This window comes from Ictalurus punctatus, chromosome 8, assembly GCF_001660625.3.
Source record: "Ictalurus punctatus breed USDA103 chromosome 8, Coco_2.0, whole genome shotgun sequence".
Lineage (NCBI taxonomy): Eukaryota > Metazoa > Chordata > Actinopteri > Siluriformes > Ictaluridae > Ictalurus > Ictalurus punctatus.
The window spans coordinates 29,786,403-29,801,402 of record NC_030423.2 but is presented as its reverse complement, the minus strand read 5'-3'; the positions used below and the strand labels follow the sequence as shown (position 1 = coordinate 29,801,402).

At 42.0% G+C, this 15,000-nt stretch overlaps 1 protein-coding gene across 5 annotated transcripts in view; it reads right to left on the bottom strand.

Annotated features, from left to right (window-relative positions):
* Nucleotides 1–15,000, bottom strand: part of gria2b (glutamate receptor, ionotropic, AMPA 2b) — a 53,341-nt gene that overhangs the window by 37,005 nt on the left and 1,336 nt on the right. For all 5 annotated transcript variants that reach the window (XM_053682310.1, XM_053682308.1, XM_017473407.3 and 2 more), the window contains exon 2: nucleotides 13,699–13,839. In XM_053682310.1, the coding sequence (XP_053538285.1) occupies nucleotides 13,699–13,839 (141 nt within the window). The remainder of the gene's footprint in view (nucleotides 1–13,698; nucleotides 13,840–15,000) is intronic.

Sequence of the window (15,000 nt, the reverse complement as noted above, 5' to 3'; positions counted from 1 at the left end):
CTATAAATGGATAAAAAAATGACATTGTTTTATAATAAATAAAAAGTGGAAATTGTTGTCAAATTGCTGTTTAGAGAAATAAAACCTGCTGTTAGAGGAAAATAATCTGGCAGCAGGACCTCCTCTTCATCACAGCAGAACACTGATTATTTTCCTGTAACGGCGCCTCACACACAGTGTTTCATTCCGTCTGTGAATAAAATGACTCCAGTCGAGTTTTCTGAGCTGTCTGGTGATTAGGCTCAGAAGTGAGGAAATGTTGAACAGGAGTAGTGTCTTGATAAATCATCTTAATAAAGTGTCTTAATAAAGTACCAAAGGTCACGGTTTAGGATGTTAAACATAACTAAACCCTCCATTTATCACCATCACGGAGCGTAGCTGCCATGGCAACAACATCTCACCCTGCGAGGGAGGATGTGTGTGTGGTGTGGGGAAATTTAGCCAGCTTCAACCATGCGTGAATAACGAGACATGATGCAGAGAATCGGGAGAAATTCACACATTCTTGCCTTTTTATTTCCTACGAACGTAGTCACAATTAAAGGGTGATCAGTAAGATGGAAAGCCGCTGAAGGGTTTGTTATGTTCCTGCACTTTTTTCACGAGATCTTTTAATGAGAATGATTTCAGTTGAGGAAGTTTATTCGTCTCTCCACCTGTCTGTGTGAAAATCTGTGTCATTGTGTGATGGTAATTAGTTTATACAATCATTATTGCTTAGACGGTGAAGGGCGCCAATAATTTTGCAATCAGATTTCTCTGTGTCTGTGTAATGGCATTTTAATTACGTTTCACCGTCGACGCGTCGATCCTGCGATCCTGCCTTCACACTAGCAATTAGCAACGCGATGATACTTTGTCTAAAGCCTCACACGCATGCATCGAAAGAAGGTTTTTCAGAAATATCCGTATACGCGTTTCAGAAATATCTGTATACGCTTTTTAAAAATATCTATATACGCGTTTCAAAAATATCCGTATACGCGTTTCAAAAATATCCGTATACGCGTTTCAGAAATATCCGTATACACTTTTTAAAAATATCTATATACGCGTTTCAGAAATATCCGTATACGCGTTTCAGAAATATCCGTATACGCGTTTCAGAAATATCCGTATACACTTTTTAAAAATATCTATATATGCGTTTCAGAAATATCCGTATACGCATTTCAGAAATATCCGTATACGCTTTTCAAAAATATCTGTATACGCGTTTCAAAAATATCCGTATACGCGTTTCAAAAATATCCGTATACGCGTTTCAGAAATATCCGTATACGCGTTTCAGAAATATCTGTATATGCGTTTCAGAAATATCCGTATACGCTTTTTAAAAATATCTATATACGCGTTTCAGAAATATCCGTATACGCGTTTCAGAAATATCCGTATACGCGTTTCAGAAATATCTGTATATGCGTTTCAGAAATATCCGTATACGCTTTTTAAAAATATCTATATACGCGTTTCAGAAATATCCGTATACGCTTTTTAAAAATATCTATATACGCGTTTCAGAAATATCCGTATACGCGTTTCAGAAATATCCGTATACGCGTTTCAGAAATATCCGTATACGCGTTTCAAAAATATCCGTATACGCTTTTTAAAAATATCCATATACGCTTTTCAAAAATATCTGTATACGTGTTTCAAAAATATCCGTATACGCGTTTCAAAAATATCGGAATATGTTTTTCGAAAATATCCGTATACGTTTTTCGAAAATATCGGAATATGTTTTTCGAAAATATCCGTATTGTTACGCCACGGCCAGCAGAGGGCACTGCGGTACGGCCGCTGACTAGTCACGTGACTCTTTTGTTTTCGTTCACTTCCCGCTTGGACACTGAGTTAAGTTTGTCTCTGATTTGCCACAGGTGCCCATGTTTTGAGTTAATTAGGTTTGTTAGTTAAACCCCCCGTGTGACTGCGCACATGGCGCAGTATTATAGTTGGTTTAGTTCGCCAAGTGAAGGAAGTATCCGGGTATATGCTAATGTGTAGCATGCTAGCGGTCGTAGCTAGGGGACCAGAGTGTGTAGAGTCGGTAGAGACCGCGCTCCCTGTGTTTGTTTATTTGTTTCTGGTTTAAGTAATAAAGACTGTGACCTGCACCTGCATCCGCCTCCAGTCTCGTCCCGTAACACGTATACGCGTTTCAGAAATATCCGTATGCGCTTTTCGAAAATATCCGTATACGTTTTTCGAAAATATCAGTATGTTTTTCGAAAATATCCGTATACGCTTTTCAGAAATATCCGTATACGTTTTTCAGAAATATTCAAATACATTTTAGAAAATATCCGTATACGTATTTCCAAAATATCGGAATATGTTTTTCGAAAATATCGGTATCCGTTTTTCGAAAATATCGGTATCCGTTTTTTGAAAATATCGGTATACGCTTTGAAAATGTGAATTTCTTTGTGTCTGATTAAACGCTCTCGACAATGTTTATATCACAATCCATAAACAAAATATATACCCTGCCTGTTTGACCTACAGTAGCTGTAAACCTGTTCGATCTTCATCCTGCGCTTCATTTCTGTTCACAACAGGAGCTTTGTTGTAAAAATTAGACATCTGGTGCACGCTGCTGTGGGGAAAACTCGAGACCCTGGACGTGTTCCTGCTCTGACGCAGTATTTTGAAAATATATTAAAAGAAGTCAGAAACTTCCCTCTGCTCTATTGAGGCTGTAAGTGTGTGAACTCATCCGAGGAGCTTCAGGAGTTCTCCCAGAGTCTGCAGGTGTGAATTGCTTTGAAACCACAGAAGTAAACATGTTAGATTGCCACTAAAATATGATAAGTGGTGTATATCAGATCCACCCCTCTCTGGTCTGTGATGGTTTGTTCTGGTTTGACATGATGCTGGAGATTTATTTCTGCATTAATATACTGGAAGAGAGTTGGACTGGTTTGTTTATTTGTTTGTTGGTTTGTTTTCAACAACCAGTCAGACGGTTCCAGCAGGACGGTCTGTAGTTACTGCTCAACAAAAGGAACTATTGGTACTTGGGGGAGGAGCTAGCAGCAGTTGGTTGCTGATTGGTTAATGAGTGGTGTGAAAGCGCCATTTCACCCCACACGTAGTCAAGACACGTCTGCTGTCTGAAATTTGCTACGATGGAGCTACGATGCTAACGCAGCTAACAAGAAAAGGAAGCTTATAGCCACCAGTTTATCGCATTTCAAGGTGGAGATTATACGTCGGAGGTGACTGGGTGAAAACAGTTCACGCTTCGTTTGTTTTTACGTGCACGATGATTCAGACACGCGTTTTGCACAATGCTAAACTGGAGGCTATGAGTATCTGTTACTTGTTAGCTACATTAGCGTCATTTCGTAAGCTCCAGCGCGGCGCTAAAGAAGCAAATATTTAGGACGAGGCGGAACAAAAAGCTTCCACCGTTCGGCTGGAATAAAAAACGAAAAACATCTGCGTTATGTAAATGCACTTTCGAACAGGAGAGCCATCACCATGGTGATCATGAAAAGAGGAGTGTGTATCCTTCCTCAGCTGAGTGTGTGTTACAGATTTCACACCCGGGCAGGACAAATCACATTCCACCCACGCGTACAGACAGGCACGCACACACACACACACACACACACACACACACACACACACACACACATGATTTTAAGACCTCAACACTAGGCAACGGCGAAGTGTGTATCAGCTTTGCAACGCACAAAGCGGGTTCAGAGACGACCTCATCGCTATGGTAACAGCAGAAATGTCTGGAGCGTGTGCATTTGTTGAGTGTTGTGCTGGATGTCTCACAGTTTCGAGAGCTTACAGAACCCAAAGCGCAGACGACTTCCTGTCTAGAGAAGCAGAATCGTGTGTTTCGCTCATCTACATGTACTGCTGCGATGATATATCGCCATGACGATATAACCGCCATGAGGATCGTTAAATTAATGCTGAATCTGGTTCAATAATAACATTATTTCCTGCTGATGCGCATCGTTTGCCATTACGTGGTCTTGTATATGATGCGCTGTGTTTGTTTATTTCCTCAATTACCGTCCCAGAGTCGATCTTTTCCCTACAACAGCATGTCCTGGAGGGTGTTATTACTCTTACACCGCAACCGTTTTCTAATGATTACCAAATGTTTACTTTTTTCTGTTTATGTTTACATTTACGGATGAGGTTAGAGTCTTAGTGAAGTGGAATATAAATCCACGTGACCGTGGGTTGCTGATAACGATAATGAAGCAACATCTCCCGTGTAAAAGTCATATTAAATGCCTTGTTGGTTTTATCAGTGTGCAAACTTTTGTGCTGTAACAGAAAGTTCCCAGTGGACGAGATGTTGAAGAAATCAGTGAGGAAATGTCCCCAGAGTAAATTAGGCCCGTGATAAAATCTAAAGAGACGTCCGGAGGCTGTGGGACAGAGCGCTGGTGAACCTGCGGGGTGACAGGAGCTGCTCGGGAAAAGGTCAGCCTTAAAAACTCTTACTGAGAGAAACACAATTACTGCCTTCATCCATCTCTCTCCATCTCTCCATCTCTCTCCATCTCTCTCCATCTCTCTCCATCACGTAATCTTTCTCCATCTCTCAATATCTCTCCAACTCTCCATCTCTCTCCATCTCTCCATCTCTCTCCATCACGTAATCTTTCTCCATCTCTCAATATCTCTCCAACTCTACATCTCTCTCCATCTCTCTCCATCACGTAATCTTTCTCCATCTCTCCATCTCTCAATATCTCTCCATCTCTCTATCACTCTCCATCTCTCAATATCTCTCAATATCTCTCCATCTCTCCATCACGCTCCATCATGTAATCTTTCTCCATCTCTCAATATCTCTCCATCTCTCTATCACTCTCCATCTCTCTCCATCACGTAATCTTTCTCCATCTCTCTCCATCTCTCCATCTCTCTATCACTCTCCATCACTCTCCATATCTCTCAATATCTCTCCATCTCTCTCCATCATGCTCCATCATGTAATCTTTCTCCATCTCTCAATAATTCTCCATCTCTTAATATCTCTCCATCTCTCCACCACTCTCCATCTCTCAATCTCTCCATCTCTCCACCACTCTCCATCTCTCAATATCTCTCCATCTCTCAATATCTCTCCATCTCTCAATATCTCTCCATCTCTCCACCACTCTCCATCTCTCCACCACTCTCCATCTCTCAATATCTCTCCAACTCTCCATCTCTCTCCATCTCTCCACCACTCTCCATCTCTCCATCTCTCTCCATCTCTCTCCATCTCTCAATATCTCTCCATCTCTCTCCATCTCTCAATATCTCTCCAACTCTCCATCACTCTCCATCTCTCAATATCTCTCCATCTCTCAATATCTCTCCAACTCTCCATCTCTCTCCATCTCTCCACCACTCTCCATCTCTCAATATCTCTCCATCTCTCCATCTCTCTCCATCTCTCAATATCTCTCCATCTCTCCATCTCTCCATCACTCTCCACCTCTCAATATCTCTCCACCTCTCAATATCTCTCCATCTCTCAATATCTCTCCATCTCTCCACCACTCTCCATCTCTCAATATCTCTCCATCTCTCCATCTCTCCGTCACTCTCTCCATCACGCTCCATCATGTAATCTTTCTCCATCTCTCAATAATTCTCCATCTCTCAATATCTCTCCATCTCTCCACCACTCTCCATCTCTCCACCACTCTCCATCTCTCAATATCTCTCCAACTCTCCATCTCTCTCCATCTCACCATCTTTCAATAGCTCTCCATCTCTCAATATCTCTCCGTCTCTCAATCTCACCATCTTTCTCCATTTAGCGACCAGTTTACAATTATAAAATTTGTAGCTCGTCATAAACTCCTCTGTCCTGAAGACGTTGGAAAACTAATGTTACAGCTTTATCTCAGACTGTTACAAAGCGCTGGTAACCACCAACAGTTCAGTCTCTTTCAGCCCACTACAACAAAGTGTAAGCCATTCATTCTGCTTCATTCTGTCTTTCTTTATCCTCGCTCTCTCCCAGGTGGCTGGGTTCAGTCGGATCAGCGCTGCTCTCTGTGTGAGTCCAGCAGGTTCATGTGGAGGGAACAGCAGGTCTCTTTAATTGAAACCGCATCGATTCAGCCGGTCAGTGGGAGATACACGGCTGATACACATGTCACGATGAGCGAGAGAGAGAATGATCGCCCATCAGGGAGTAATCTAGCCCGAGCCGAACCAAACACTATAGAAGTTTCACTTTACACAGATAAAACACGCTCACGCACTCTGTTATGCTGTGGGGGTTGGGGGGGGGGGGCATTTATTTTCGCTTGCATGGTTCTTATACAGTTCTTCTGACTTAACATCATCTCATAATGTAGTATTTCTATCCTGATGGGAGGGGTCTCTTCCAGGATAAGTTTTCAAGATTTTCTCAATTCTATGCAAATTAGGTATGACACTGTAAACCAACAAATTTAATACTTCTCCAAAGATGCCTGGGATCGATCCTAAGACGCGTGTAGTCCAACATTTCTTCAGAAAAAAAACTGTTTTTCTTGTTACTCTGTCATATACACCCTCTCGTTAAATGTGTATAGAGTCGTTACGAAGAAAAATAAAGCTGAAAGGACGTAGCAAAGATCGGTGGTTCCGCAGGGTACCTAGCTTGTACAGTTAGCTCGTTTTGCTAATCTAATCTCAGAACGATGCTAGTACGAAGCCGAGAACGTAACAAGTATATCACACTACCGTGTACATCTCCAGTTCGCTTTATAAGCTATTCCTAGCTACCAGCATTTCACATTGGAACCAAAAAAAAAAAAACAGGCCACGCCCAAAAGAGACAGGACTAAGTTCACTGTAGCTGCTGAATAATTTATAGCAATGACTTTTTGCGGTGTTATACTGTATTTAATGTCATCTTCTTTGAAAACGTTGTGAGTAGTATGAAAACTGAGAGAAAGCCATGTCTACGTGACAGGTCTGAGATCCAGATCATTTCCTCACTCCGCCTCTAGGTTAGATTTGAAATATTCATACATATGCTACATGAAGAGTGGACTAATATTAGCTTTATCATGCCACGGGGCTTAATATAACACTTTCATATAAGAAATCAGGCCGAGGGTCCTCAGAGACAAAGCGAGCAGGACAACAGCGAGAGCAAAGTCCTACATAAAATATCTGTTCACACCATGTCAGGAAAAAGCAACCTCGAGTAAAAAGTGCCACAGAAATCCATCCTGATGGAGGTGATGACTAGGAACAGAAAGTTTAGTTTAAAATTCGCCTGAAACCAAGAGTAATAAACCAATATAGACATCATATATAAGTATACAATATTAATCAACAACGTTATTTTGACAATTTAGGACTTTCACAATTTCATTCATTAATATGAACCTAACCTTGCCCCACTCTGCCCCACCCTCACCCCAACTTGCCCTATCTCATACCACCTTGCCTCATCCTGCCCTATCTTGACCTATCTCCCCTCACCATTGCGTACCTCACCCCGACCTGCCCCATCTTTCCCTCTCATCCCACCTTTCTCTGCCATTCTCCGTGCTGCCCCATATTGCCCCTTTCTCGTCCCGCCTTTTCCTGCCATTCCCCACCCTGCCCCATCTTGCCCTATCTCACCCCACTTTTCCCTACCTCACGACACTCTGCCCCATCTTACTCTATCTCACCCTGCCTTTGACTACCTCGCCCTGCCCCATCTTGCCCTATCTCACCCCACTTTCCCTACCTCACCCTGCCCCATCTTGCGCTACCTTGACATGCCTTCCCCTACCTCACCCTACATTGCCCCGTTTTACCCTACCTCACCCAGCCTTTTCTTGCCTCACCGCTCCTTCCCTCACCCTGCCTCATCTTGCGTTACCTTGACATGCCTTCCCCTACCTCACCCTGCATTGCCCCGTTTTACCCTACCTCACCCAGCCTTTTCTTCCCTCACACTGCACCATCTTTCTCTCCCTTGCCCTATAATCCCACCCCTCACCCTGCCTTTCCTTATCCTCCCTTGCCCCACCTTGCCTCTCCCTGCCCGATCTTACATTTCTTGCCAACCCTATTAACCCTGCCACACTTCCCTACCTTGCCTCACCTGCCCTATCTCACCTGACCTGGCTGAGCCCTACACCATCTACCTTCATTTACTTCCTGTAAGCGTCCCGATTTTCATCTGATGCCTGTTTATGTCCTTTTGCTTGTCTTTAGTCCTCAATGATTCTCAGGCATGACTGTCAAAGCTGTCTTTGGTCCTGCCCTCTGTCTGTCTGCTTTAATAAAGAACACAGTTGGTTCTCTCTGGCTGTGTTTTCACTCTAGACGTGGATCCGGGCCGTGATTCTTGTATATTTTCTATCCAAGGCGCTGTTCTGTAAGATATTACTGCGTCTGGCTGCCGCTTGTTACATCAGTACCCAAGCGCACACAGGGACCTTGTTATAGTTCAGTAATGAGTCACAATGTTACCTTGAGAGAGACAAAACAACTCAGAGAAAATGGCAGCTTAATAAAATATCATCCGTACGCACCGGAGCCTCGTGGCTCTGTTTAATGCACAGAGGAAAATAAAGGTAGATTTGGGGAAGTTTTTTTTCACTCTGAAAACTCTTATATCCCCCATAAAAAGATACCACACAGGGGCTGAAGTAATAGCACTCTTAAGTGTTTCTCAGTTTGCCCCACTGGAGGAACCCTTAAAGGTTCTATAAAGAACCCTACAACCTTCTGAATAGAGCCTCTTTAGAACTCTTCAAGAACTCTTTTATTTTCAATTGTGAACAGTACATAGTTGTTCAGTGACAGTCACCTAAAGTTCCAAGTAGAACCTTTGCTGCATCCATGAGGTCCAAAATGGACACATTTTTAAAGATTTAACTCAAATCTTGGCATCTTTCTTTAAATAATGCTCTTAGACAGGAAGGTCCCATCTAGCACGTCCCATCTTGCCTCCTTTGGAGGAACCTTCGAAGGTTCTATGAAAACAAGGTTTCCTATCAGAGAACCCAAGTGGGACCCGTATAACGAAGCTTAAACCCTTAATTATTTAAAGAACCCTTTTCTCTAACCGTGTATGTTGTCGTCCAGTTGCCTTGTTGATTTAAAATTCCCAGCAAAACCTCTGCTGCATCGACGAGGTTCTAAGTGGAATGATTGTTGTGAAAGAGTACCCTGTTCTGAAAAAGGTTCTTTCTGGAACCCTCCAACACCTTGAATGGTTCCCCCAGTGCGTGCTACTGTATATAAACACATAACAATGTGTTTCTACACGGAGAAGCTTTAAGCCTGATTAAATACTAAACCGACATTGAACTCAAATCTACAGATTTAATTCACACTGATTATTATTAGACGTGTTTTATGTATTTAGCTAGCTCTTTACTTCATTTATTTACAGATATTTGCAACGAAATGTTACGTTTCTGTTTATAACGAGGCACTCTGTAGCTCTTTTCTTATCTTCTCTTTGTAATAAATGGAGCAATTGGTGAAAAATAGGTTCCTCTCGTCCTCTGTACTTTTATTAAAACAGCAGGAGATTATTGCATACAGAAATATGAGAAAGAGATTACATCTAAATCAGTGTTTATATGTTTAGCCTTTTATGTAATTACGACGTCCCGGCTGTTCGGTGCCGTAGCGCGGCGTAGCGTTACGCTGTAGCGCGTCGTCATTTCATATCGTTTTATGCGTACGTATGAATAAGGGGATAAAAATGAGGCGTTACGGTTAAATCATACGGTATATAATAAAGGGTCTTGTTACACGCGCTGTGTCGGCTCTGTTATACAATATCGCTCATCAGACAGGAAATGAGCTATAAAAATGTAATGCCACCTAGGGGCTTTAAAATACTGAAAAGAATCATTATAATCAGATCCGTCTCTGATTTAGACAGCTCTGAGGGGAAAGAAGGACGAGGTGTGAGAGATGCCAACAAGCACGACGATCCTCCGGAGTATTTATCGGCTTTTTTATCCGTTTATGCGGAGCGTCCACCGTACAAGCCCGCGTGAACAGGCCGAACGGCGACGTGTTAATATAAAGCTGCGCTACTGTCCGAGGAGATTCATCAACACCTTCTGATCGGATCGGGATCCAGAATTCAACATGGCTGTGGAATTCATGCTCAACCAACATAACTAACATTGAGAACAGTGACCCCTGTACACGAGTCGTGTATTAAACTGGATGGATTCAGTCTTAAATCCATCTTCTTTTTCTCAGTGCCGTCGAGTGTTTGTGAATATACATTCTGTTCACGTTTAAACACTCGGTAGTGTTAATTCAGCACCGCAGGTGTTCAGTCAGGTATTAGGGTCAGCGTTAATCCAGCTCTGTGCTCGGTGTTTATTATCAGGTGTGTGGGATTATAGCTGCGTGATTGCAGACTGTAAATGAAATAAAAGACAAACACAAGAGAAATGAACCTCCAACTCTGGGAAGTGATGTAGGAGGAACGAGTGCTGGAGGGTCAAAATAGAGTAACGACGGAACTGAGACGGGGGGAGACGGATCACCCACTCACCTGTACTAAACCTGCTGTTTCATCCCGCACACACCTGTGGGCTCCAGTGCAATTTCATTATACAGAGATTAGAATGATGAAAGAGCTTGTAAGAATGCAAATCTAAGACATGTCCTTTCAGAGGGAGAGTCAATAGTAATAATAATAATAATAATAACAGCTGCAAGCGGCGGGGTCCAAGCACCTTTCGAAAGTCCCGTCAGTTCAGTTCTTGCCAGTTACGTACATGGAACACTACAGAGATCATACACCGAGAACCTGTCCCGATAACGCGATGCTAATCCAATCCAACGGCTGCTAAAGTATTATTAACAATATTATGATGTCTATTGATAATCAATGTCTGCGTATCATTATCATTAAAAGTACAGCCGTTTTAGATAAACACAATCTGACCAGCTAAAGTTCAATAAAGAAAGCTTCACATGCCGTCAGTTTGTGTATCGGTGATGAAACAGCCGGCTGGGGAGTAAAGAGCGGGAACTCGGTGTGTGCTCACGGCTCATTAGCGGTTTATGGATCGACTCGTGATTACGACGTGAGCCCTGAGAACCGGAGTCCACTGAGCAGACGTTGAGTTCTGGGTTCTGATTGGTCAGGAGGTGTTGATTAGTTTTCTAGGACAGCGGCTCTGACAGTAGCGCAGGTTTATATTAACGCGCTCGCTCTGATACGTTATCGTTTCTCGTTATAGTAACAGCTCGTTCGGGGGGACGTGTACGGCCGACGCGCCGCTGCTAATAAACGTGTTAAAAATAATTATCGTGTGATGAAGTTTGCCGTAAGGAGAAATGTGTTTATGCAGCGCGTGTGGAAGGAGTCTCCAGTGTCAGCGCTGTGTAACAGTCAGAGGTGAAGCTGAAACTTTACATTTTCAACATCTTCATCACAGAGTTTACACTCCTCTACTGTTTCACTCTAACACTCTCAACAAGAGAGAATAGAGAGAGAGAATAGAGAGAGAATAGAGAGAGAATAAAGAGAGAGAATAAAGAGAGAGGGAATATAGAGAGAGAATAGAGAGAGAGAATAAAGAGAGAGAGAATAGAGAGAGAATAGAGAGAGAGAATAGAGAGAGAATAGAGAGAGAATAAAGAGAGAGAATAAAGAGAGAGGGAATATAGAGAGAGAATAGAGAGAGAGAATAAAGAGAGAGAGAATAGAGAGAGAGGGAATAGAGAGAGAGAGAATAGAGAGAGAGAATAGAGAGAGAGAATAGAGAGAGAATAGAGAGAGAGAATAGAGAGAGAGAATAGAGAGAGAGGGAATAGAGAGAGAGAGAATAGAGAGAGAGAGAATAGAGAGAGAGAGAATAAAGAGAGAGAGAATAAAGAGAGAGAGAATAGAGAGAGAGGGAATAGAGAGAGAATAGAGAGAGAGAATAGAGAGAGAGAATAGAGAGAGAATAGAGAGAGAGAGAATAGAGAGAGAGAGAATAAAGAGAGAGAGAATAGAGAGAGAGGGAATAGAGAGAGAGAGAATAGAGAGAGAGAATAGAGAGAGAGAATAGAGAGAGAGAATAGAGAGAGAGAATAGAGAGAGAGGGAATAGAGAGAGAGGGAATAGAGAGAGAGAGAATAGAGAGAGAGAGAATAAAGAGAGAGAGAATAAAGAGAGAGAGAATAGAGAGAGAGGGAATAGAGAGAGAATAGAGAGAGAGAATAGAGAGAGAGAATAGAGAGAGAATAGAGAGAGAGAGAATAGAGAGAGAGAGAATAAAGAGAGAGAGAATAGAGAGAGAGGGAATAGAGAGAGAGGGAATAGAGAGAGGGAGAGAATAGAGAGAGAGAATAGAGAGAGAATAAAGAGAGAATAGAGAGAGAGAATAGAGAGAGAGAATAGAGAGAGAGAATAGAGAGAGAATAAAGAGAGAATAGAGAGAGAGAGAATAGAGAGAGGGAATAGAGAGAGAGAATAGAGAGAGAGAGAATAGAGAGAGAATAAAGAGAGAATAGAGAGAGAGAGAATAGAGAGAGGGAATAGAGAGAGGGAATAGAGAGAGAGAGAATAGAGAGAGGGAATAGAGAGAGAATAGAGAGAGAGAATAGAGAGAGAATAAAGAGAGAGAGAATAGAGAGGGAATAGAGAGAGAATAGAGAGGGAATAGAGAGAGAATAGAGAGAGAATAGAGAGAGGGAATAGAGAGAGAGGGAATAGAGAGAGAGGGAATAGAGAGAGAGAATAGAGAGAGAGAGAATAGAGAGAGAGAGAATAGAGAGAGAGAGAATAGAGAGAGGGAATAGAGAGAGAATAGAGAGAGAGAATAGAGAGAGAATAAAGAGAGAGAGAATAGAGAGAGAATAAAGAGAGAGGGAATAGAGAGAGAATAGAGAGAGAATAGAGAGAGGGAATAGAGAGAGAATAGAGAGAGAATAGAGAGAGGGAATAGAGAGAGGGAATAGAGAGAGAGGGAATAGAGAGAGGGATGGTGGGGGAGTGAGTGTTTATAGCTGCTATAATGTAAGTGAGAACAGGAACTCACTTGTTTCATGAGCATTAAATGTAACTATAAACAGATAAAAAGTACGATGTGTTGATCTAACCCTGTCCAGGGTGTACCCCGCCTTGTGCCCCATGTCCCTGGGACAGACTCCAGGGTCCCTGTGTAGGATAAGCGGTGTAGAAGACGGATGGATGGATATGTCTAGGGATTAGAGGAGTAAAAGACTTGGGGACGTGCTGTTCTAGAAAAATAATCAGCGCGGGTGAGGTGGCAGTGACTCCGCCTCATCACTCCACCCCGGGGTTGATTATTTTCCTACAACAGCACAACATGGGGTGTTTTACTCCTGACGTACCGTGATGAACTCGAACCCGTGGAAGTGAATATGGAGTTCAATTTCAGACGAATAACACAAGACTAGATAAACACAGCAGATTTTAGTTTACTGTATGAATAAATAAATAAATAACATATTCAAACATATTACATTAGATCATTTAAGTACAGTTTGCCTTCTTTGATTTTTTCTTTTTTTTTTTTTTGTCAATTTTTTAAAATGTAACTTTAGTTTCTTTTGTACACATTCATCACTTTGAACTTGTTGTGTTTTGTATTTCTTCGATCTTTAGTTTGATCTGTTTCAGATCCAAGAGGTGAATAAATGAGATTATGAGTTTAAGAAGGGCAGAAGGTGTGTGTGTGTGTGTGTGTGTGTGTGTGTGTGTGTGTGTGTGTGTGTGAGACTCACAGCAGTTGGTGACCGCGAAGCTGTTGGTCACCTCCAGATTGTCGATGTGAGGAGTGAGACGGAACTCGGGTGTGGAGAACTGAACCATACCGACCCGGAACGCGCTGTACTCCTGATCCGCTCCTCTGGGGAACAGGCCACCTGCATGCGTGCACACACACACACACACACACACACATCAGACGTTTCACATGTGTAGGTACACACACGCTCAGCATATATACACTCTTAGAAAAAAGGATTCTTTTATAGTAAGGGTTCTTAGCATCCTATAGAGCGGAACTCTGTTCTAAGGTTCTATACAGAGTCATTAAGGGTTCTGGAGGAATTCAAGGTGTAGCTCTTTTTTTATGATTATACATGTATTAAATGTTTAAAGGAGTAAATGCATTTCAGGTTCTCAGTAGACCCTTTCACTGCACGGGTTTTTAAGCATCTTTGGGTTCTCAGTAGACCCTTTCACTGCACGGGTCTGTGGGTAGATTTTGTTGAACTTTAAAGCGATCGCTTGATTCGTCTGTTCATTGGAAAACAAACAAAAATGCTTCCGAAGAATCATCCGTGAAAACGCTCTTTACAGAACCAAGCGGTTCCTTAATGTCCTGCTCTAAAGAACCTTTTTTGTTTTTGTTTTTTTTTCAGTTTGTAGTACTACACTAAATGTAGAACATTTCATTATTCCACAAATACACACATTTTCTTTTCACTACTCACTCTCACACACTCTTATGAATTAGAACCCAGAAGGGTTCTAAGGGATGGTTAAGGGTTCTAATTTCTGGGAAAAAGGTTTTACTCTGAAACTGCTGTATAGTTCCGTATTTACAGTATACTTGTTAAGGTATAAACAGGATAAATCTAGAACCTTTAAGAGTTCTCCTACCTAGAATCCTGCAGGGAAAGGTTTCCTTTACCTAGATCCAGGAGGAACCCTGTTTTCTTAATTATACAGTTCTTATAAGCAACCACTCTGTACACACACACACACACACACAGTTTCTGAAGGGTTCTCTGAATGGTTAAGGGTTCTACATTCTAGGATAATGGTTCTATGTATTCTGAAAAAGAAACCCTCTGCAGTACAGATCATGATAGAACCTCAAGAGCTCTCCTCGAGAGAATAATGAAGAGCACGTAAGGGTTCTTTAAAGGTTAATTGGATAAGTAACGGTTCTTTGCGTCCAAAAAGGAGAAATAGTCGTAGTGTTCTACATGGAACCTTAAAGGGTTCCATCAAGCGGACAACTGAAGAGCGCTTAAGGGTTCTAAATATATGCAAACATACTGTATGTATGTAAATTT